Source organism: Antechinus flavipes, chromosome 2 (genome assembly GCF_016432865.1).
Source record: "Antechinus flavipes isolate AdamAnt ecotype Samford, QLD, Australia chromosome 2, AdamAnt_v2, whole genome shotgun sequence".
Taxonomy (NCBI): domain Eukaryota; kingdom Metazoa; phylum Chordata; class Mammalia; order Dasyuromorphia; family Dasyuridae; genus Antechinus; species Antechinus flavipes.
Window position 1 is genome coordinate 58,463,958 of NC_067399.1, and position 24,607 is coordinate 58,488,564.

A 24,607-nucleotide genomic window follows, 5' to 3' on the forward strand; every position below is an offset into this window, starting at 1 on the left:
TTGCTCATATCCTTTGTCTGTTAGAGACAAAACAGAACTGAATGAAGGTATTTGGGATAAAGCCGTGGTTCATTTACAATCTTGCTTTCTGTCCTTTGTGTATGGAAGTGTTTCTATTTGATGAGTTCAAAATCAGGGAAACAAAAACCAGACACTAATGCTCTTGGACAAGCGGTCTCTACTAGACAGAGCCTTCACTGCACTGTGTGGGATATCACTCATGAAACAAATACCAAAGACTTCTACGCCATTCCAAGCAAAATATTCTGCCATTAAAATATGTGTTTTTATTAAAAGTCTTATATCATAATAACATCTAGCATTGGTAAAGCACTTTACAAATAGTATCTCATTTATTCTCATAGCAACCTTAGGGAACAGGGATATGATTACCGCGGTTACAGAAGAGGAAACTGAGTTTAAGTTGAAGTTAAGTGTCTTGCTCGGTCATACAGCCAGCAAGTACCTGAACAACCCCAGGAGATACGTGTTATTATTATTCCATTTTATAGTTGTGGAAACTGAAGCAGACAGAAGTTAAATGACTTGGCCAGGATCACACAGTTAGCAAATTTGAATTCTGGACTTCCTGACTCTAGACCCGGTATTCTCTCCCCTTCACTATCAGCTGTCTATATTTGTACTGTGGCAGGTCTTAGACCCAGAGATTCCTGATTGAGGTGAAAGTTCTCTCTTAATGTGTGTCTCTGGGACAGAGGGCACAGGTGTATCTATAGAAACATATATACATACAGAGAGACAGAGACAGAGAAGAGACAGAGACACACACACACAGAGACAGAGACAGAGACACACAGAGAGACAGAGACACACAAAGAGACAGAGACAGAGACACACAGAGAGACAGAGAGAAAGAGAGGGGGGATGAAAGGAAAGAGAGGGAGTGAGAGAGAGAGAGAGAAACAAAGAGAGAGAGAAAGACACACACACACATATATATGGGTGTATATATATGTATGTATATCTATATACACATGATCCATTCAAATTCTATTCCATTCATTTAAACTTTGACCAAGCAGCGCAGTGGATAAAACACTAGCTCTGGAGTCGGGAAGACCTTAAACAGCCTCAGACACTCACTAGCTGTGTGACTCTGGGCAAGTTACTTCACATTGTTTGCCTCAGTTTCTTCATTTGTCAAATGAGCTGGAGAAAGAAATGGCCAATCTCCAGTATCTTTGCCAAGAAAACCTCAAGGCTATTGAAAGGACTGAACAGCAAACAACAAAATTGTGACTGATGAGATTTCACTTTATCTTGTTTGAGACTACCTTCCCCATCCCTTCTCTTTCATCCGCCTCACTCTGATCTTCCTTCATTAGAATGTGAGCTCCCTGAGGACCAGTGTTGTCTTGCTTGCTAGTATAAATACTAGTATAGTATAAATACCTCCAGAAATACCATCTGATATTAGAGAAAAAGCACCAACTTTGAATTCAGCAGAGCGGTGTTCAAAACTAATGAGATAATGTTTGTATTGCACTTAGTGCAGTGTCTGGCACACAGAAGGTGCTTAATAAATGCTTGTTCCTTTCACTACTCTTCCTTCTCTCCTCCCCTCTCTGATTCTGAGAAAGCCAATGAAGTTCCCTGGACCTCCGTTTCCTCATCTAGTAAATATGTAGTTGAAACTAGAATGGCTTCAAGTTCTAGAGCAGCCTCTAGTTCTAGAGTAGCCTCTAGTTCTTGAGTGACTTTGGTTCTGTTGGCAGTCTTTACACTTCCCTCCCCAAATTATCGCAAGGATCAAAGGAAATCATATTTGTAAAAATTATTAGCATAGAGTCAGTGCTTATTAAATGCTGTTTTCCCCACCCCCATCTCTACTTGCCACACAAAAATTTTGGGCAGGCAAAAGGAGAGCAGCAAAGAAAGTTTTACAAAGAAAACAATGTTTGGGTTGCACTGTGAGGGGAGAGGGGGGAGGAAGCTTCTAACCTCTCCATAATCCTGATAATCTTCTTTTAGAGGTTTTGGAGAAAAATCCAAACTACCTTCCATCAGTAAAAAGAGACACCATAAGCTATATTCTTACCAGTCTAGTGTCAACATCACAGGAAGTAATCATCCACTAACTGTCTCCTGGATTCAGTTCTGAGCTTCACTTTATTAGGCTGAGGAAAATGACATAAGAAAGACAGTTGAAGGATCTGGGGGTGTTTGGTCTCCAGCAGAGACGGGACATACAGGTTACTTATCTTCCCAGAGCCCCCATTTCACCTAGATCTAAGCCTGGAAGGGATCTCAGAAACCATTTAGTCCAACCTTTCCATCTTCAAGATGAGGAAATGGTGGCCCAAGAAATTGCAAGGCTAATAATAATCATTACCTCAACGGATTGTTGTGATGAAAGCATTTTGTATACCTTAAAGTGAGAGAAATGTACATTATTATTATTCATCTGAAGAATGACAGAAAGATCTTGTCCTTAGAAATGGAACAATATGTGGTAATTACTGAGAGGTTCAATAAAAATAAATTAAAATGTTTAAAAACTGTCCCCAAATGAAAAGGAATATATCTTGAGGCAGGTAGTGAGCTCCTTGTCACTGGAGTTCTTCAAACAATGTTAGGTGACCACCATGAGGGAGGAATTGGATTATTTGACCCTTCAAGTCTCTTCTAAGATTCCATAAAGTATTTCTTTCATTTGGTCTCTCTTTGGGGTTATATCTGCTGAAATTAGCTAATTTGGAAGCCAAATTACATGGTATTCAATGGGGAATCGTTGTTTATAGCTGAAGAAAGTATTTAAGTATTTAAGAGAAAGCTGATTCAGGTAATTACTCTGAAGACTCATACCAATGATCACGGAAAGCCTCGACTCTGGCTTATTTTATAGACCAATGAGAATTTTACTGAGACAAAATTAGGAATTTGGGGACCTGAGAAAAATAACACAACCATCCCTTAAGACAAGTGGTAGGAAGGACAAACACCTTCAAACAAAAGGATTGAGAAAAATGTAGAAGACAGAGACTTTTGGTCACATTCTGGTATATAGAAAACTAGGCTGGATAGAAGAACAGCCCACCCCAATCAATCTGAGGTGGCTTCTCATTTTAGTGAATTATTCTTGCTAACTAAGCTGGTGATGTGGGTGCTGTCATAGATTTCAAAATTCAATACCCTGAGCCAAATCTCTAATCATCCTCCGTAGTTTCAGTGTTGTTCTCAAATATACTTTTTAGGACTATTGTCTGCCCTATGACTATATATACCCAATCTTATCTGCTTCTTGTACAATCCTATCAACTGTATTTTTATCTTCGTCGGATGTCATTTATTTTTACCAATGTGAAATTTGTCAAGGGTTTTGACTCAGCATTCATCAATTTAAATCAACCAAGATTCAGGAGCACCTACTGGCCAAGAACCTGAGAAAACAGAGAAATAACAAAGTATAACTTCTTGAGAAGCTAAGCTGGTATTTTCAGTCCTTCAGGACTTAACTCACACATTTCTCTTTCTTTGCTTTCAATATCTCAGGTTTTTATTCTCTCTCACCTCAGATTCTTCATAGAAGCATATTATCATTGACTCAGAGAAACTTAGAGTTGGGGCTTTAAAACACAGAATATTAGACTTGTTTGGGATCATAGAACAGAACATAAATTTTTAGAGTAATAAGGGATATCTGAACATAGACTTAGAATATGGAATATTAGAACTCAAAGTGACTTTGGAATACAGAGCAGGATAAGAACATGAAATGTTGGAAAACAAAATTGTAGAGTACAGAGGAACATTAGAATATAGAATATTAGACCTGAAAGTAACCTTGGAATGTGGGGTGTTGTAACTAGATAGAATCATAGAACAGAGAATGTTGGAACACAAAATTTTAGAGTAGAAGCAACATTAGAACACAGAATGTTGGAAGATACAATGTTCAATAACTTGAAACAGAATGTTGGATCTGGAAAAGACATTGCAACACAGAACAAATCAAATGTTTTGGATGATACCTTAGAGTATAAAATATTGAAAAGTCCTAGAAGCACCCTAGAATATACAACATCTGAATTGGAAGGAGTTTTAGAAAAAAATATTAGAGCTGGAAAAAATGACTTAAAGTAAAAATTAATTCTTACAAATCTCTAGAAGAGCTAGTAATTCCTGGTAAAGGTTGAGTTGGCATCCCACATGCCCTTATGCCATGCAGAAGTAGGAGTGAGAAGAGAAAAGCAGATGACACAGAGCAGCAGATTGACTCATGGTGGATTGCTCTCTTCTTCCACAGACAATGTGGAAATGTAGATAGCCAATGATTTTGGCAGGTCGCCCTTCAAATATGCCCTAGGGGTCTTCCAGTTTCATTGACCCTTCCCAGAAGTCAATAGGCAAAAAGAAGACAGCCTTTGACCTGGAACTTCAAAAGAGCTTAGGTCAGACTTTCATCTTAGTATTTCAAATTATCATAGCCCTGAAAAGTCAGAGTCCATTAAAGTCTTAGAGATCATCAACTCTATTGCTCCAGTTTCACACAGGTTAGGAAATCGAGGAAAAGAAAGGGAAAGTGATTTGAATGAGATCAGGAAGCTAGCTAGATGAATATTCTTTCCACTAAATTGTCTTAGTTTTTGTAACCTATTTAACATATAAAGGACTGCTTGCCATCTCAAGGAGGGGGTGGAGGGAGGGAGGGGAAAAATCAGAACAGAAGTGAGTGCAAGGGATAATGCTGTAAACTATTATCCTGTCATGGGTTCTGTCAATAAAAAGTTATTTTTAAAAAATAAAATAAATTGTCTTAGTTTTTAGAGCTTTAAAGAATTTTAGAAGTCATGACCAATACTCTCATTTTACAGATGAGGAAATTAAGGCCCAGAGAAGCAAAGAGACTTGCTCAAAGTCACATAAGTAGTAAGCCCCTAGTAAGTAAGGAAGAACTCCATATGCAATTCTCTTGCCACTATAACATATTGCTTTTCTATTGTTCATGATTAAGCACCTGTTACATCTAATTATTATGTTACAAAGATGAGTAAGACCCAAGGCCTGCCCTCAAGGAGCTAACAATCTAGTGGGAAAGTGAACAAGTACTATTGTATAAAATAGAAAATGAAAGTACATGAGAGAGTTGGCTAAGTGATCCCAGCATGGAAAGAAGACACAAAATACAACAGAAAAAGACCTTGATTTTAAGACAGAGAATCTGGGTTTAATCTTACCCCTACCACTTCCTACCTTTTTTGACTTTAGGCAAATCACTTGGGCCTAACTTTTCTTATCTAAATGTCCTTGAAGGCCCCTTTCAGCATTCTGATCATACATTTCTGGGTAACAGGAAAAATGGCTATGGCCATTTGACTTTCAACTGGAGAAGAATCGAGGAAAACTTCTTAAAGGACATCTCACATGAGCCAGGTCTGCAAAATGGGACACTGTAAGCTTCCCTGGAAAGAAAAGGAGATCATCAAATCCCAACTCTACTACTTTGGGGCTATGTGACTTTGAGCAAATCACTTCCTTCTGCTACTTTTGTAAAATGTTGGGGCTGGACTAGACAAGAGATCTTAAGCCTTTTTATTATATGTTGGATATCTTGGACTCATTTGATAATCTGGTAATACTCTAGAATGATATTTTTAAATGCATAAAATAAAATAATATTGCAAAAGAAATCAATAATGTTGAAATACAATTAGCAAAATGTTAAAAAAAAAAAAATTCATAGCCAGGTTAAGAATCCCTGACTCAGGCAATCCATTTTCAACTGAAAGTTACATTTTAGTTCTAAATCTGTGGACCTGTGAACATAGTTCCTGCTTTGCAGTATAAACAGACCATTTCAGAAGACAACCGATTTGTACTCACAAAAAGTCAAGTGCTGTGGTATCTTAAAATTGCCCTTAGATGCCAGTGACTGTCATCTGAAAATGTCAGTGATCAATCAATCAAAGGGCTGTCTATGTATGGTTTTACAAAGAACTTTCTCTTCTAAGCTGAGTACTTGAAAAAAGGCAAACCCTATTTCAGGCCCCATACTCCCCTGGAAGCTAATAGAGAAAAATACACTTGGAAGTCAGTAAAACTGGTGAAGCCAGCAGATCTGCAAATAGGAGGATATAAGACAGAGCCAGAGATTCCAGGAGAGTTCAGAATGTTAGTAGTTTGCAGGATCAAAGGATTTAAAAGCTTAGATACCAGATTTTAAATCTGGAGTCTGTGAACTTATTTAAATTTTTTTATTTTAATCATTTAATTTTTTTGTTTTAATAATTTTTAAAATAATTTGACATCTGTTTTTTTTTAACATAACTAGTTTCCCTTATAAGCTTAAGTAATTTATTTTATGCATTTAAAATCATGATTTTTTTTTTTTTTTTTTTTTTTTTTTTTTGCTGAGGCAATTGGGATTAAGTGACTTGCCCAGGATCACACAGCTAGGAAGTGTTAAGTGTCTGAAATCAAATTTGAACTCAGGTGCTCCTGACTTCAGGGCTGGTGCTCTATCCACTGGGCCATCTAGCTGCCCCCTAAAATCATGATTTTAAGGTTTTACCTTGTCTGCCAAAGGGGATCATCCTACCCAAAGAGTTCAGAACCCCTGTTCTAGTTCCACCACCTCATCTCACAAAATTCCCAGGGCCAAGGTCACACAGTGCCTAAGGCCGACTCAGAAGAACACAATCAGGTTTCCCAGCAGCTGTCATTCTCCCCCAAGTGCAGACGGTAAGCAAAGACAGTACATCATTAGGTGAACTCCTCATTAATTCAGCCCGTCTACCATCTGCTAGTGAGTTAGGATGGAGAGGCCCACAACCCTTTCTATGACATCAGCAGGATTCCAGGAGATGAGTTAGCAGAACAGGCAGTTGTTACTCAGTTTCAGCCAGAAGTTCCCAGGACCACAGATTTTCCCTTTTTGCCCATATAAGCATTTTTTTTTTTTGGCTTTATTATAAAGAATAGAGGAGGGGAGGGAAAGGGTGTAAAAGAAGGAAGGAGGGAGAAGGGAAACTCAAGCCTCATCAGGACTTCCTAAGGAGCCCAGGACCCCTGATTCCCCATAGTCTGCACTAAATCCCCAAATCTCAGAATCTTAGAGTTGATAGGAGCCCTTCTCAGAGCTCCTCGGGACTAACATGTGCAATGAGTCCCTGTATAGCATTCCTCATGTGTATCCTCCAGCCTTGCCTGAGGACTTCCAAGGAAGGGAAGGCCATCACTTGCCTCTGAGGCAGTCCATTCAACTTCTGGTTAGCTCTGATCGTGAGCAAGTTTTTCCTTTTGTTTAGCTGAAATCCACCTCTCTGAAATGTTCATCTATTGATCCCAGTTCGTCTCTCTGAGCCAAGCTGCACAAATCTTATCCTTATTCTATAGTGCTTGCAGGTAGCTCTTGTGCATTTTTATTGTGGTTTGATTATTTCAGCCATGAAATAATCTGACTCTTGGTGGCCCCATTTGGGATTTTCTTGGCAAAGATTCCAGAGCAATTTTTCATTTCTTTTTTCTAGCTCATTTGATAGATGAGTTGAGGCAAATGTAGTTAAGTGACTTGCCCAGAGTCACACAACTACTATGTGTGTGAGGCCAGATTTGAATTCAGGTCTTCCTAATTCTAGACCCAGGGCTCTTTCCACTGCTCTAACTGCCCCTGTGTATGTCCATCCCTAAATCTTTTCATTTGTCTGGCCTTAAATGGCCCCAATTACTTCAGTTAATTCTCTTATGTCATGATCTTTCACCACTCTGGGTCCCCTCCTCTGAACATTCTCCAGCGTAGCAATCTCCTTCCTAAAATGGGGTGCCCAGAACTGAGTGTCATTCTCTATTTGTGATCCGACCAGGGCAGGGGACAGAAAGCCTCTCAGCTCAGTGGTTCCTACCTTAGTGTGTGCTTGTAGACCCCTTCTCAGACTAATCTTCTTAAATGCATATAGAACTACAAAAGAAACCAATTGTACTGAAATATAATTATCTAATTTTTTAAATCAAGTTCATGGATCTTGATTAAGAATCTTTGCTATGTTGACAGCAAACCTCTCTTTAAACTGGTTAGGATAGTGTTGGAGATGCCAGTTTACACTATTATCTTATGTTGAGTTTGTGGTCCATTAAAACCTTAAGATTTTTTTTTCAAATGAACTGCAATCTAACCTTATCACTCCCATCCTATCTTTAGTTTGTTTTTAAAATCCAAGAATAGGACTTGAAATCATCCCTATTAAATATCATGTATTCACTTCAGCTCATTATTCTAGACTGTTGAGATCTTTGGGGATCTCAATTTGTCCATACTAAGTATTAACCACCCTTTCCAGCTTCACCTCATTTGCCAGTGTGACAAAGATGGAATCTAAGCTTTCGTCTAGGCAATTAATGGAGATGTTGAACAGCACAGGGCAAAGCAGAGATCTCTGGGTCCCTATTATTATAATACTCATTTTGTCCTCTACATAATTAATCATTCTTTTATATTACATAAGAATATCCTTTCTTCAAAATTTTGTTAATCTAACAAACCTGCTTTTCTTCTAGTTTGTGAATTAACATTGAAATCTATGCCCAAAAAGGATGTTTGGTGATCAGGAAGCACCCTTGGAATGTGTGACTACCATGTCCCCCAAGGCACTATGGTGAAATGGGCAGCTTGCATTGGCCCTGGAATCATAAATCATAGAATTTCAGCGTGGCAGGGGACTGAGGAACCAAATCCACCCCCATTTTACAGATGGAGAAACCAAGGTTCAGAAGGTCAAGTCATTTCCTCAAGGTCACAAGGAGAAGTGGGACAGCTGGGATAGCTCGATAAGGAAAAGAGATGGAGAGACAGAAAGACAAAGAGAGAAACAAAAACAAAAATCAAAATCACAGGGAGACACAAAGTATTAAGGATTTAGTATGTACTAGGCATTGTGCTAAGCAAGCGTGTGGGATGCAAAAATAAGTTCCTGCATTCTAATGGAGGAAGACAATACACAAAGGGGAGCACTGGAAAGTGGAAGGAGAGAGAGAAGGCAATACATATTTGTGGTGAAAGCTTCTATCAGGGCAGTGGAAAAGTTCAGGGAGAGTGGAGTAAAAAAACATGGCTGAGGCTGCTCCTGGGATAGTGGGAAAGCTACTTAAATGAGCCAGGAATAAATTAACTTGGGGGAGCTCTTCACAAAAAAGAACTAGAATCTGATGGTTCTGACTCCCAGACCGGTCCCTTTTCCTCACCAAGCTGCTTCCTGAGTCAGGTGATAAATCAAAGAACAGGATTCAAAAGCCAGCTGAGGCCTTGGAAAGCATCTAGTCCAATTTACCCATTTTGCAAAAGGAGAGTCTGAGGCTCAGTGAGGCAAAGGAATTTACTTAAGTTTATACATATATTAAATAGCAAAACTGGAATTCAGACCCAGATGCTCAATATACAATTGCCAGAACTAAAGTAAAATTTTATTTTAATTCTAATTCTAAATGTTAACAGATTTTCAGTTAATGATATCTATACAAAGCAGTCTGAAATATACCATTCTCACAGTGAAGTGGTAGAAAAAGAGCTAGCTTTGGAATATGAGGTTCTAAATTCAAATCTCAGCCCCGGTATTTCTTAGCCCTGTGAATTTGGACTATTCTTTTCAATTTCTTCATTGTAAATTGGAGATTTTGGGCAGATGACCTCAAACATCCCTTCCAGTTTAAAATTCTATGAGCTTATGAGACTTGATAATCACATTTGGAACTTCCTCTGGCAAATAAAATCATTTTAAAGTTTGGCAAGGTTTAGCTCTCCTTCTATTTCCATTTCTGTCTCTTTCTGTCTCTTTGTCTCGGTCTCTGTCTGTCTCTCTCTTTTCCTGTTCCTTCTTCCTTCTGTCTGCCTGCCTTTCTCCCCCTTCTTTCTCCTCTCTATCTCTTTCTCTCTTTGTCTGTATCTATCTCTTATTTCTGTCTCTCTATCTCCCTCTCTCTTTCTGTCCTTTCTTCCTTCTGTCTGTCTGCCTCTTTTCTCTTCTTTCTCTTCTCTTTCTTTCTCCTCTTTCTTTTCCCTTTCTCCCCACCTTTCAATGGCTGTCCCATCTTTCCTCCCCTTTTCTCTCTCCTCTTCTTTCTCCCCCTTTTTCTCCTTTCTCTCCTTTCTTCCCCAGATCTCCTTTCTCTCCCTTCTCTCTGTCTCTTTCTCCCCCTTTTTCTTTCTTTCCCATCTTCTCCCCCTCTATCCTTTTCTTCCTCTCTTCCTTCCCCCTTTTCTCTCTCCCTCTCCCAGCTCAGGACCCATAAATTGAAGTGACAGTCTCAATGATGTGTGATCACTCAGCTCTCCCACTCTCTCCCACTCTCTGAGGGTCGGACCGGGCTGGAGAGGGTGACTTCATGATTCCAACAAGAGCAGCAATGCAGTCAGAATGAGTCAGCGAGCTGTTGCTGCAGTGCAGTATGATTCGGAGGCCCTGGGCAAGGAGGGGCTGGGAGAGGAGAGGGTTGCTGCTGGCCTGCCTGGAATATTCAAGCAGGAAGGCTCCAGCTCTAGAATTCATGCACCTTGCTGGAGGCCCCATCCTGACTTCAGGAAAGTTATCCATGGATTGGAAGCTAGGAAAAAAGTCAGAGCAAGTTCACACTGGCTGGGGCCAAAGAGGCAAATGATTGCACTAAGGTCATAGCGAGTTAATGATAAAGTCCAAACCAGAACTGAGGTCTCCCACTCCCGGTCAAATGTTGTTTCTAATACAAGATCATCCAGCATTAAGCAACACCTCCCCCGTGAAAAGTTCTGTGCTGGGCAGAGGAGGATAAGCAAAAATGCCTGTAGAATTTCAAGTCAGAGGACTCATTTTTTGAATTCTACCTCTGCTTCTTCAGCCCTGAGTGACTTTGAGAAAGTCATACAGGTTTTAAACTGTGTGGACCCCACTTTCCTCACCTGGAAAACGAGGTGTGGGGACTAAAGGACTTCTAAGATCCCTCCTAACTCTCAAACTAAGATTCTATGAACTTCCTGCCCTAACACAGTTTATGATCTCTACACCACCTCTCTTGAATTCAGGTCACTAAACTCAACCACCCTTCTACATGCAGACTTTTTGAAGAGCTACCCTAGATCCAAAGCACATTGTGGATCAGCACCTACTTAAAACCTTAGCTCATGAGGCCCCACCAATGTGTCTATCTTTCCTGGATAGTTAGAAGATATAAGTTAGATGTAAGATATAAGTTAGAAACCAAAAGTCATTTACTCAAACAGAATAGCAAATAAAGTAACAATAAAAATAAATCCTTCCATGTACACAGGAGGTATGCTTTCTCATAGATTGCCACATTACCACTGTAAAACATACAGAAAAATTCACAAGACCAGGGAATATTGAGGGAGAACAAATTCATAAGAAACACAGATGACCAAGGAACATATATCAAACACAGGAACCTGTGTTAGTCAATCAATAAACTTTTATTAATATCTATGTCAAGCATTGTGCTAAGCTACAGGGATACGAAAAGAAAGCAAAATACAGTTCCCACCCCACCGGAGTTTATAATCTAATGGATGATTAGGAAATTTGCATAGGGAACAAAAGTGACCATAATAATTCAAAACACCAATGCTGCAATGTTCTCTGATAACATCATCATGCTATTCTGTGGCTTTTTAATGGATTACTTCTGCCAGGTATGTTATCTTTATTAAGCCCTGTCTCTGCTGGATGCATGTGTTAGCTGGGTGTTTCCTCTGATTTCATAGTCATTTAATTTCTCTCTGTCACATCTTCTGTGTTTCATCTTTTTAGAGTCTTGCTAGAGTCGTGGCTTCTATTTATTAAGGTATAGTGACTAGAAAGCCTCTCCCTGGAAAAGGCAAGCTAACAATTTTTTAAATCTGAAACTGAGGCTATGAGCCACCATATATAACAGAAGGCTGACGAATGAAGGCAACGAAAGCTCTTCAAGATAGACATCTATACTTTTTGTTGTCTGTGTTTGGTTCTTATGAAAAGTCCAAGGTCCCAAACAACTATATGACTTAGAGACAAATTCTTTGTAACTTCCTTTTAATTCCTTAAACTCTTTATGAGTATGATGTGCCTCCAAAACTTAAATTGGAAACTCTGGCCAAAAATATCTATAGGATCTATGTGGAGGCCAAAGCTATAAAGTCCACTTCACTCTCGAGGTCCTCTCCAATGAACAAGCAAGTTAAGTGGAACAAAAGTAGGCTAATAAGGCAAGTCCATTGTTTCCCGCCCTTCTCACCCACTCCTTTACCATGTATATCTTCTAGCAACAAAGTTTTTGACTTTTGTGTTCTTATATCCATGATATAAAACCATGATACTTTCATATACATAGTTTCCAAAAGTAGCACTATCTCAAGTGTAGACCCAAGGGGAAAATGTATAGAGGATTCCATATTGGCAAGCGAGTCTCAGATAAAACGAATCCATTATTTCTCTGCCTTTGCTCAAAAAAAAGGCCAATTTATTTACAAAGCTCTTCTTAGGGGGATTCATTAGTTGTTTCTTAACTAGTTCCCTATTCATCACCTTTGCCATCTCTCTCATTATACCCATTTTTCCCCAAGACATTTTCCCAAGTATTTTAACCCTAACATTTACTGAGTCAATGATCCCTCATAGTCATTAGTACAAGATTTATCAGATTAATTTTCCTAATACTTCACTTTTTGTCACATTATGCTTCTATTCAATAACTTTTAATCACTTCACAAAACAGTCAAAATTCCCTAGCCTAGCATCCAAGATTTTCAATAATTTGGTTCTGATTTTCTATCCTTATTTCCAATTACTTCTATATATAGTATATATATATATATATAGTTCTATCAGAGAGAACTAAACTGAACTGTTTCTCCATCCTAGAACAAACCTTGTGAATTTTCATCTCTATAGCATTTCTAACACTCCACCACCCCAACCAATCCTCTCTCTCTCTCTCTCTCTCTCTCTCTCTCTCTCTCTCGTTCTCTCTCTCTCTGGTTGTCTAGATTCTACTCATTGCAAAAGAGGAGGAAGGGAGGAGGGAAGTACAGAGGGATGAAAAAAGGGAGGGAAGGAGAAAGGAAGGAAGAGAAAGACAGATAGACAGAGAAGAGAAGGGAAGGAGGAAGGAAAGAAAGAAGGAAGAAAGGGAGAAAAGGAAAGAAGGAAAGAAGGAAGGAAGGGAGGGAGGAAGAAAACCTTCCATGACCATTCCAGCCTACAATGATTTAATTTTTTCTCCTCTGATCTCCTATACCCTTTTTTATTTCCTTCATTTATTATTTAACATTTTATTCTACAAGTGTATATATCTAGGGATCATCTAACATAGCTCCATCTTTCACATGAGGAAATTGAAAGCTTGAGAGGAGAAATCAGTTACCAAAGATCATATAGGTAAAAAGTAACCATACAAATTTTGAATTCTATATTATTAGTTGCTCAAAGAAAAAAGGCTGAAAATCTTAACCACTGTGAAGAAAAGGGAAAGTTGGGTGGTGACTTCTAGGAAATGTGTGGCATTTGTATTTTTGACATGCACATCTTGCAAACTGCTAGCATTAAGGTTTGTAAAATATTTAATTTAATCCTCACAACAATTCTGGGAATTAGCTATTTTCCTCATTTTACAGATGAGAAAATTGAGTTAAGAAAGGTGATTTGCCCAGGGTCACATAATTAGCAAATATTTGAACTCAGGTCTTTCCAACTTCAAATCTATTTACTTTATCCACTGTACGATCAAGTCAGTGTTCCAAGTGTGGCCAAATAAACAAAGAATGTCAGAGCCAGAAACCATATGGTTAAAGTACTCCAGGAACATCTCCACATTCCAGATTATAAGGAATAGTAACATGTTCCTAAGGGAAATAGAAAGAATCTGAGGTGGAGGAAGGGAAATTTGATCCTTCTAAGGATGGTGGATATTGGAAAAAATGTAACACAAAGGAGAAAAAGAAGGAAAAGTTTCCCCATTGGAGCTTAAAACCAGACTTGAGGCTCTTCCTTCAAAGGAGAGAGCTGAATGCTCAGAGTGAAAAGGAAGCTGCCTGTCCTCCTACGAATGATTTTGTAGAGCACAAAAGCCACTGGGAAAACTGTCCAGTTAAAGAAAGAGAAGGAATAGAATCAAAGTAATAGTCATTCTCTGTTCCTGAGGAGTGCAGAGGCAGCTGTTTGTTGACCTAATAACAGAGAAAGATACACAGAGAGAAAAAGAGACAGAGAGATAGACACAGACACACAGACACACAGACACACACACACACACACACACACACCACACATACACAAACACCATACACACAAACACCACACACATATGTACACACACAAAGACAACTATACAGAGCTGCATTGCCTTCCCAGAGCATATCACAGAGACTCTTCCAATGTTTATCAAAATGGATAATCAATACCTTGATTCTCTGGTTTAAGTAAGCATAAATATCATTTCCAATAAAAATAGTGCCAACATTTATAAAGTCTTAGGCAAGAAGACAAGTTGTGTTTCCTCACTATTTGCCCATTGAAGGAAAGGGATGCAGAAGAGAAAAATTAATCTGGAAAGTGAACAGCTGGAAAAGAAAGTAGTATCTGAAAATGAGTTTTGGACCATAGCTTTTATCACAGGATTGACAGATTCCTGGCCAGAGGTGGCACGAGCCTAACAAAGACTAGCAAAAGTATATTTGCCAGTTGTCTCACAAATCTAATCAAAGAGACTTTAAAACTGAAAGGAATAGGGGAAAGAGAAGACTCCCTAAGTATATTCTTCTCCAAATTAGAGAGCAGAAGCAAAGAAGAAAGAAGTTAAAGAATAACAATTGGGGGGGGGGGGGAGAAATTTTTAAAAGGAATATAATTTTTAAGAATAGACAAAGAAAAAAGAATAGCAGCTGAGATATCCAGAAATTCACAGGAAACAAAATCCAAGAAAACAGCCCAAGGTAAAACTAATAGTCTCAAATGTCTCTATGCAAATGCACAAATGTAGGCAACAAAAAAGAGGAATTGAAATTTTTATGCAAAGAGGCAGATGAGACTGGAGAATAAGCTGAGACTGCCAAGGGAAGCTAAGGACAACCAGAGAGGATCGTTGGGGGTTATTTAAGCTAAATTGGGAGGAAAAAAAAAGATGATCAAAGAAGAAAGAGGACTTTGGAATGATATGGATGTGATGACGATAAGGGACAGAGCAGAGTTGCTCATTTCTTATTCTGTTTCTCTGTCCTGAGCAAAAGAAAATGACCTTTATATTAGAAATGCCTGCCAGGAAGTTGGTTACTCAAGGTAAATAGGGACATAGCAAAAGAATACTTCACTGTCCTCTATAAATCCAAGTCGTCTAAATTAGATGGACTCCAAATTTGGCTTCTAAAAGAACTGACAGATATGATTGCTAAGCCACTGCTCACGATAGTTAAAAGATTATGGCAACCAAGAGGAGTATAAGATTGAAAAAGGACAAATCCAATCCTGATTTCCACAAACGAGAATAAAGTCCTGGGGGTAGCTAGCTGGTGCAGTGGATAAGAGTATACTTATATATATCATATATCTTATCAGGAAGACCTGAATTCAAATCTTAAGTCAGATTTGAACTCAGATACTTAACATTTACTAACTGTGTGATCTTGGGCAAGTCACTTAACCCCACGTGCCTTGTCTAAAGTAAATAAATAAAATCATTAGGAAAAAAGGGAGAGAACAGAATCCTAAAACCATAGGTCAATGACCTTGCTTTTAATTCCTGGGAATTTCTGGGGAAAATCTAGAAAATATCTTGAGAAACAGCTAGGAAGGGAAGTACTGATGGCAGACCTTCCTGGCTTAACCAAGAACAGATCATGCCAGACTAACCTCATTGCCTTTTTGAACAGGATTACTAAACTAACAGATGAAAGAAATTCTGTAGATATAGTTTTTTTAATCTTTAAAAAAGTTTTTCATGAAGTGCCTCATATTGTTCTTGTGGAAAAAGAAAAAAGATATGGATTAGACAACAGTACAATCTGTTGAGTTCAGAATTGGTTGGATGGCCAGACTCAAAGAATGACATAGCAGAAATTTTCCAGTTAGGTACCTTAGAGATTTGTGATTGGGCCTATGCTTCATGACATTTTTACCAATGACTTGGATAAAGGCAGAGATGGCATGGTAGAGTCATTATATTTGGACTCAACGTACTGTAGTTGATTCAAAGGGATTTTTCTTAATTCCAAGAATTCCTATCTTCATAGAAGGCAATTTCAATGTACATTTTAATATTCTCTCAAACATTCTTAACTTCTTAGGTCCTCAATCTACTCAATTACCATCAGCCATTGTTCCATTCTATCTCAGCTACAGAGAAGATTATACCCTTGATTTTTATAGTCATTTCTAAGTCATTTAAATTCCATATTCATTAATTTCAAAATTCTTTTATCTTTCATAATATTCTATCATTCCATCTTTCTCTACACCTTACAATTTCTAGTATTATTCTTCATTCTTACCATGACCTCAGTCTCTCCACCCCTCAGTTTTGTATCAGGTCATTATCCAAACTCTGTAAATCAATTTATATCTAGACTTTCATTATATTCAAGTCTCTTCCTTGCCAAACCCCAGTCTTGGATTAATCCCACCATCCATCTTTTTTCCCCTTATCCCATATGCTACTGAATAAAGCTGGAGAAAGCAATGAAACCATCAAGACTTGACCTACAATCAATTTATATTATCTCAACAGGGCCCTCTTTGCTACAAGGCAAATTTTTTCCACCCCCACCCCCCAATTAATTCACTACAGCCACTCCTCACAGCAACTTTGCCAAACCTTTTAATCATTCCCCAAAACTCCCATGACTAGACTTACTATCTCTATCCTCTCAGCTGAGAACCTTGCCTAAGCAAATGAAACCATTTGTCAAGATTTGTTGCTTCTCCTAAACTCCTCATCTCACATGATTTAGACATCTTCCCTCATTGCCTGTAACCCAGTCTCCCATAATGAGCTGGTCTATCTCCTTGTCAAAGCCAACTCCTCTACATGAACAAGTGAACCCATCCCAACCTGCTTCCTTCAGCAAATCACTTCTTCTCTTCTCACTGTCTCCTAGCTTCTTTCCTAGCTATCAACAAACACAACCATATCTCCTCATCCTCAAAATCCCTACTCCATCTACCCATCCCTGATAGTTTCTCCTTTATCTCTCTCCCTTTGTGGCTAAGCTCCTTGAGAAGGCAGACTAGCACTGATGTTTCCATGTCCTCTCATCTCACTCTCTTCTTCATACTCTACAGTCTGGCCTCCCTGCTCATTAGCCTATTGAATATACTCTCTCAAAAGTTATAGTGATTTCTTACGGCCAAATCTAATGACATTTTCTCAGTCTTCACCCTTCTCAATCTCTCTGCAGTCTTTCTTGAATTCCTCCTTCTCTGCTGAGCAAGATATATATTATAAGACCATAGGCTCACAATAGACCTCACAAAGTACTCAGAGGCCACCTAGTTCAATCACTTCATTTTACAGATGAGGAAACTCATGTAGTAAGAGTCAGAGGTAGGATTTGAACTTGTATTTTCTTACTCCAGAATTAATTCAATTCCAAAGGAGTTATCCTTTACTTTGTTTCTCCAACAATCTAACTCTTCATGATCCCATTTGGAGTTTTCTTGGGAAGTATACTGAAAATCATTGAAGTAGTTTGCTATTTCTTTCTCCATCTCCTTTTTACAGATAAGGAAACCAAGGCAAACAGAGTTAAGTGACTCTCCCAGGATCACAGCTAATAAGTGTCTGAGCCAAATTTGAACTCACAAAGAGGGATCTTCCCTAGCTATTCTTTATTGCTTATAATTTCCTTCCTTTTCCCGTGATTTTTCCCTTTTGTCCTGGTTTTTTCCTTCCCAACAGGATAATGTGTATTAAATTAATTAATTTTTTAAAAGAAATAATTTTCTTCTTAAGAACTCATAAAGTCCCAACTGGGTTTATTTTGTCCTTCAGAATGCCAGGGGACTCTCTCAATCAGGCTAAAGGAATCTGCTAAGCTCTCTAGCTCTCATCCTAGTATGGGCAATGTAGAGTTGCAATTTCAATTAAATAGGCCAAGAAAGGGAAAGATGTTTTAACCCAGCTGCCATGGCCTGGTGGAATGTTTTTGGCTTGGGAACTAGAAAATCTTGGTACTAGGCTTATGTCTAGGACTAAGTATTAATCCATTCTAGGACTTTCAGCAAAATACTGGATGTCTCTCTGGACCTCAATCCCCATCTATAATATCAAGTGATTTAACTAGATATTATCAAAGGGAAGTAACAAAAGCAAGAACACTGATCCCAAGTTCAGAGAATTAGGAATCAAAGAGGGGGAAAGTGGGTTGATTTTTTTTTTTTGCTTTTTTAATCATATACTGTATGACTCCAAATCATATCTGAAACTGGCAAATGAAATTTAGGAAAGGTTATGAAATGAAAGTTTGACGTGCGGCAATCATGGCCAAACAAGATTATGTCTGTTTGCACCCTCAGAATTATAAGCCAGCTTCCTACCTGGGCACCCACCACATTAGTGAAGAGAATCAGTCTCAACAGCTCTGAATATGGATTTCTTAGAGACAACTAAGAAGGTTTTACCATGCTCTATAGTTAAAAATTGATCACTTAATGTCACTTTGATACAGGTCCCTGAGATTGTCACAGTAGTCTGAGATGAAGTCACTGATTTTTTTTCTCTTGAGTATGATTCCCGAGATCTCATTGTCAATCTGAAATCATCCACAAACTTCCAGCATAATATATTCAAATCCTGTCTCTGACTGTGTGACATTGAGCAAATTGACCTAAGTTTGTGAGAGTTGTGACCTATGAAATGAGACAACTGAACTAGATGACTTCTTAGGTCCCTCCCAGATGTACTGATGATGATGATGATGATCTAATACTAATATAATGCTTACTATGGGCCAGGAATTGTGCTAAGTGCTCATTTGCTCCTCACAACAACCCTTCAAGGGAGATGCTATTATTACACCCATTTTGCAGATGGAGAAACTGAGGAAGACAGAGTGAAATGCCTAGACATCAAGTAAGAATCTAAGACCAGATTTTAAACTCTTCATCAGGCACTCAATCTACCCCATACAGTGAGACACATCTTCCTACTTCAAATTAGGTGCATTTTTAATGCCTACTTCAGCAAGTTGGCAGGGGAAAGTGCTTTGTAAATTTTCAAGTCCTCCAGAAAAATCAACTATCAAATGCCAAACTTGGTGACAAGAGTCTCAGGTTCATTAATCATATGACCTTTGTCCAGTCGCTTCAGTGGCACAAGAATGACCGGTCAGAGACCTCAGGTTCCAATCCCAGCTCTTCCACTTTACCTCTGGAAGACTGTGACTAAATAACACAAACTCCAGGGGCCTCACCTCCCCCCAATTCATAAAGTGAGGAAGCTTGGATGAGGTGATCTCAAGGGTCCCTGCTCGATTTTCTGGATTGTAAGATTCGGTTTCCTTATCTGTAAAATGGAAATAATCCTCAAGAGTTATTGTGAGGGAAGGCCTCAGTGATCTCAGATAAATGTGAGTTTTTTATATGTAAAATAACGTGTGTCTCTTTTATGGGTACCTCGGGAACTGTCTACCCTCCTTAGCCCTTTCAGGGCCTCAAAAAGCCCCATCTGAATTTGTTTTGTGCCCTAGAGTTCCAGATAACTCATGTTGTTCCAACCACACCTAAAGGGTCTGCTAAACTCTCTAGCTCTTCTGCTAGTATTTTGATTTAGGCTTCAGGGGAGGATTCAAAGAATCAGTGTCTATGGGGGTAGGGCTGGGTGAGTGAACGTGCCTTTTGGCAAATGTAGTGCCGAATTTCTTCATTCCCAAGAGAATTGTATAAACTATTTTAATCTCATCCTTCCTAGGGAGAACTTACCTTTACTTCTATTGGATGAGGTATTCTTTACCTCCTTTAGCTGGAGGAGGTGAGGAAAGGTCTTCAGGTTTCTCAGATAACCATACTTCCCTAGCATGTCACACAGCAGCAGCTAATGTTTTTTTAAAAATCTAGATAAGGGGAAAGGCTTCAAGCTCTTAGCGAGACAACCCTTTTTAAAAAGCTAGTCACGAGCCACTTACCTTCTGTCCTGGCATTGTCATTTATAAGACACAGCACAGGTTTGCAGAAGTGGGAGAAGACCTGGATGACATCTATCTGCTTCAGGCCTCTCACTTCACACTTAAGGAAACTGAACTCAGAAAAGGAAAAGTGACTTACCTACAATCACACAGCAAGTCAACATCAGAGGCAGAATTTGAATCCATGCTTCCTGGCTCCAAATTCAGTTCTCTATGTCTGTCTCTTACCAATGTGAGCTTCTCAAGCACAAGTGCTGGTTCTAATTGACCATCACTCATGGAATTTTGCCCATAGTAAGAATTTAATAAACGTTGGATCAATGAATATTGTGGAACGAGCTTGTCATTTAATCCTGAAGTAGCTTAACACTGGAAAGTGGAAAAAGGGACAATTCACATTTTATAAGTATTTTATAAATATTTAATTTAAGACCCATGAGGCAAATATAGCATGCAAGTAAGGAAACTCAGAGGGAAGATAAGCTAGGAATGGTCCAAATGACAACTCTACCACTGTGAATTTGGAAATGTTCTTGGTTATTGCTTTGATCCTGAGCAAGTCTTCAGCCTCTCAATGTGGCAGACAACTCTCTAAGATGATAAATTGGAAAGAAAGCTGGGAAGATCAACACCAAAGAATGTCAGAACTGGAAGGGATCTTAGAACTGAGAATATCAGAGCTTGAAGGAATCTTAAAACAGGATGTCAGAGCAGCGAGAGCCCTTAGAATGTAGAATGTCAGAGCTGAGAGAACCTTTAGAACACATAGAATGTCAGAGCTGGGAGGGATCTTAGAACACAGAATGTCAGAGCTGGAAGGGATCTTAGAACAGAAAATGTTAGAACTGGAAGGGATCTTAGAACACACAATGTCAGAGCTGGGAGGGCCCTTAGAACAGAGAATGTTAGAGCTGGGAGGGCCCTTAGAACAGAGAGTGTTAGAGCTGGAAGGGCCTTTAGAACATAGAACATAAAAGCAAACTGAAGGCCCCCAGAAGGGAGGAGAATCATGAAGGCTGAGTGGGTCATTCATCACAGAGCCCGCAGGAGAACTCAGTCTGGTCTCCTGACTCACACTGACTGCCCCTGGGGTAGCCCTGGCCCTTCCTCACCCAGCCCACTGACGTGCTTTCTTTGCCATGTCTGTTCTTCTCTCCCCCTCCCCATCCCTGCACAGGGTGAATGTTCTCAGAAGTGCTATTACATTTTCATCATCGAGAGCATCTGCGTTGCCTGGTTCTCCCTGGAGTTCTGCCTGCGCTTTATCCAGGCCAGGAACAAGTGCCAGTTCTTCCAAGGCCCCCTGAACATCATTGACATCATGGCTATTTCCCCTTATTACGTGTCACTCTTTGTGTCGGACGAAGCCCAAGGGGAGAGTGAGAAGTCCAGTGGCAACAGCTACTTGGAGAAGGTGGGCCTGGTCCTGCGCATCCTGCGGGCCTTGCGCATCCTGTACGTGATGCGGCTGGCCAGGCACTCCCTGGGCCTGCAGACCCTCGGCCTCACGGTGCGCCGCTGCACCCGGGAATTTGGCCTTCTCCTGCTCTTCCTCTGCGTCGCCGTCACCCTTTTTTCCCCTTTAGTCTACGTGGCCGAGAACGAGTCAGGGAGGGTGCTCGAGTTTACCAGCATCCCGGCTTCCTACTGGTGGGCCATCATCTCCATGACCACGGTGGGCTACGGGGACATGGTGCCCCGGAGTGTCCCTGGACAAGTGGTTGCCCTGAGCAGCATCCTGAGTGGGATACTGATCATGGCCTTCCCAGCCACGTCCATCTTTCATACTTTCTCTCATTCTTATCTAGAACTGAAGAAGGAACAGGAGAGGCTGCAGGCCCGGCTCAGCCGCATACAAAACACCACCCCGCCCAATGAGCCTGTCCTGGGGGAAACAGAGAACCTACTTTGAGAAGGAACATCCTTGCCTTTCAAATACCTCTGACTGTGAAAGATGGGGAAAAGAAGCTTTCATGGGTGGAAGAGGGAACGGGAGGAAACAGATTCATGGAGTGTTCTGGGTGGGAAAAGGCCATGGAGATGAACTAATCCAATCGCTTTCATTTTACAGGTGAAAAAGCCTCAAAGAAGGGACATGATCTGCCCATGATCACCCAGAGAGCTAGTGAGAGGTCCAGGAAGAATCAAATGTCTTCACCCCCAGTTCACTGCAATCCAATGCAAATTGTAAATAGCTGAAGCTTGCTGAAGCTGCCTAGGGTTCTAAGGGGACCATCCAAAGCTCAATACCAGAAGCTTAGCTCAGATCTGTGACCTTCTCAAAAACCCTTCGCTGTCAAGACGGGCTTGTCCTACTCCAGTCAAGCACTCTTGAACCTCTGCTACCCTGCTCCATGTAGCAACTGGGTCATGCTTTGATGTATTAAATCCCTTTGATGTCCCAGGATTTTCTGAGCCACCATTTGCTCACCTATAAAATGAGCATAATATTACTATGCTACCTGCCTTAGAGGGTTATTTAGGGGGAAATGCTTTGTAGCCTTTAAAGTGCTATAGAAATATGAGTTGTTGCTATTATTCCCAAACTAGTCATGGACTTTCTACAGGGCTGGGTGTCCTTAGTCCTTAAAAAGGAGATCCATGGGAATTAACCCTCCTTCATAAGCCATATCCCCAGTAGGAATCCAAGAGTGAGGGAATGCCCCAATTGCTTTGGCTCACACTCTCACCTAGAGTTCTAGAGGTTCTACCACAACAAACCATGTAAGTAGGTAGCATCCTTCTAAAGTCTCTCTTTCCCTTTGCTGTTCAGTTCTTACAGTCATGTCCAACTCTTTGTGACCCCATTTGGGGTCTTCTTGGCAAGGATACTAGAATGTTTGCCATTTCTTTCTTTAATTTATTTTACAGATGAAGAAACTGAGGCACACAGGGCTGTGACTTACCCAGAACCACACACCAGTAAATGTCTGAGGCCAGAATGAGTCTCACCTTACCACAAGGTGAGGGCCTAATCCTCTTCTCTGGGACAAACTAGATTTCAAATTTCAAAGGGTCCCAGGCCTGGACATTTTCCGTAACTCTTGGTACCCTATTAGCTGCTCCCAAAGTAGCCCAATAGGGTCTTGCTAACAACAGACAAAAAGAGAGGTCATCACAGCCGCAGGTATCAGCTCTCTCTTGGCGCAGAAGGACAAATATACCTCATATCGCCAGAAACAGTCCAGAAGGAGTGCCCTTCTAGATTGACTTCCTAGATAGCTGTCAGCATTAGAATTACAGCTAAAAGGCACCGAGTGAATATAAAAGCACATGAAGTCTTTTAATGACTGTACTTCATGTAAATAATCACCATATAAAAAGCCATATTGCTCAGGTCTGTGACTGCTTTGGGTTTAGTTGAGAAGCAGTCTCAAGTAGTTTCTTGAAAAAAAATCCATTAATTTTTATTATAAGTTATTGTTCATAATAACCATAACAGTTTACATGTATAGACATTTTATGCCTTTCAAATAATTTTCATGTATATTAACTGTCTCATCTGATACAACAAACCTATGAAATGGGCTAGGCAGACATTATATTCCCCAGTTGATAAATGAGGAAACTGTTCAGAGAAATTTACCTATTATCATACATCAAGTCAGGGATACAAACCAAGGCTAAAGGCTAGATCTTTGGACTTCCAATTCAGTATTCTTATGGTTATCACATTTTTCACCTGGGATTATAGAATTCGAGAATTGTACAAAGATTCCATACCTACGGTTGCAAGGAACTTCAGTGACCATTTGCTTCAACTCAGTTCTTTTACAGAGGAAGAAACTGAGCTTCAGCTAGATCACTCAGGATTAAAACTCAGATTTTCTGGATCTGCAACCACATCTTTTTCCTCTGTATTACCCTCCCTTCCTAGTTTACTGAGCAAATATTTATACTCCAATCCAGCTCCTTTGTTCAACAAATAAGGAAATTGAGGCTCAGAAAAAAGGATTTGCCCGAGTTCACACAAACTTAGTGACAAAGCCAGTACCAGGACTTATGTTCTCTAAATTCCAAACCCAATTCTTATTCTATCTCATTACACTGCCTTCCTAAATGTTCTTCTCCAAAAATGTTGAGTTTTTAAAATATATGTGCTATCAGAAACCCTTAAAAACAACAAAATCCCCAATTGTTCTATATATACTGCCAAAACTCTTAATTAAATCTCAATTTAATTCAGTTCAATTTCAATACAACTAATTTCTTAACATAAAAATAAATTGAAGCGCTCTGCTAATTTTGAGTAGAAAATTAGACTCAGTTAGCCAAACATAGCTTAATTAAATCCGCCACTTTTTTCACTATACTAACTTCCCAAGAGAATTTTATAAGCTATTCCATTGTCATCCTTCCTATGAAGTACTTTTCTTCATTTTAATTGGCCGATGCAAGGTCATGTGATCTTCAGTTAGTGAGATGTGTGTGTACATATAAATACATACATTTGTGTATATGTACATGTACATAAATTTATGTCTTATGGATTAAGTAATATTATAAGGACAACAGCAA

At 39.6% G+C, this 24,607-nt stretch overlaps 1 protein-coding gene across 1 annotated transcript in view; it reads left to right on the forward strand.

The window, feature by feature from the left end:
* Window positions 1-22,001, forward strand: part of KCNG4 (potassium voltage-gated channel modifier subfamily G member 4) — a 34,512-nt gene extending 12,511 nt beyond the window's left edge. The window contains exon 2 of the mRNA XM_051973538.1: window positions 21,267-22,001. Coding sequence (XP_051829498.1) covers window positions 21,267-22,001 — 735 coding nt within the window. The remainder of the gene's footprint in view (window positions 1-21,266) is intronic.
* Window positions 22,002-24,607: the final 2,606 nt, after the last annotated feature.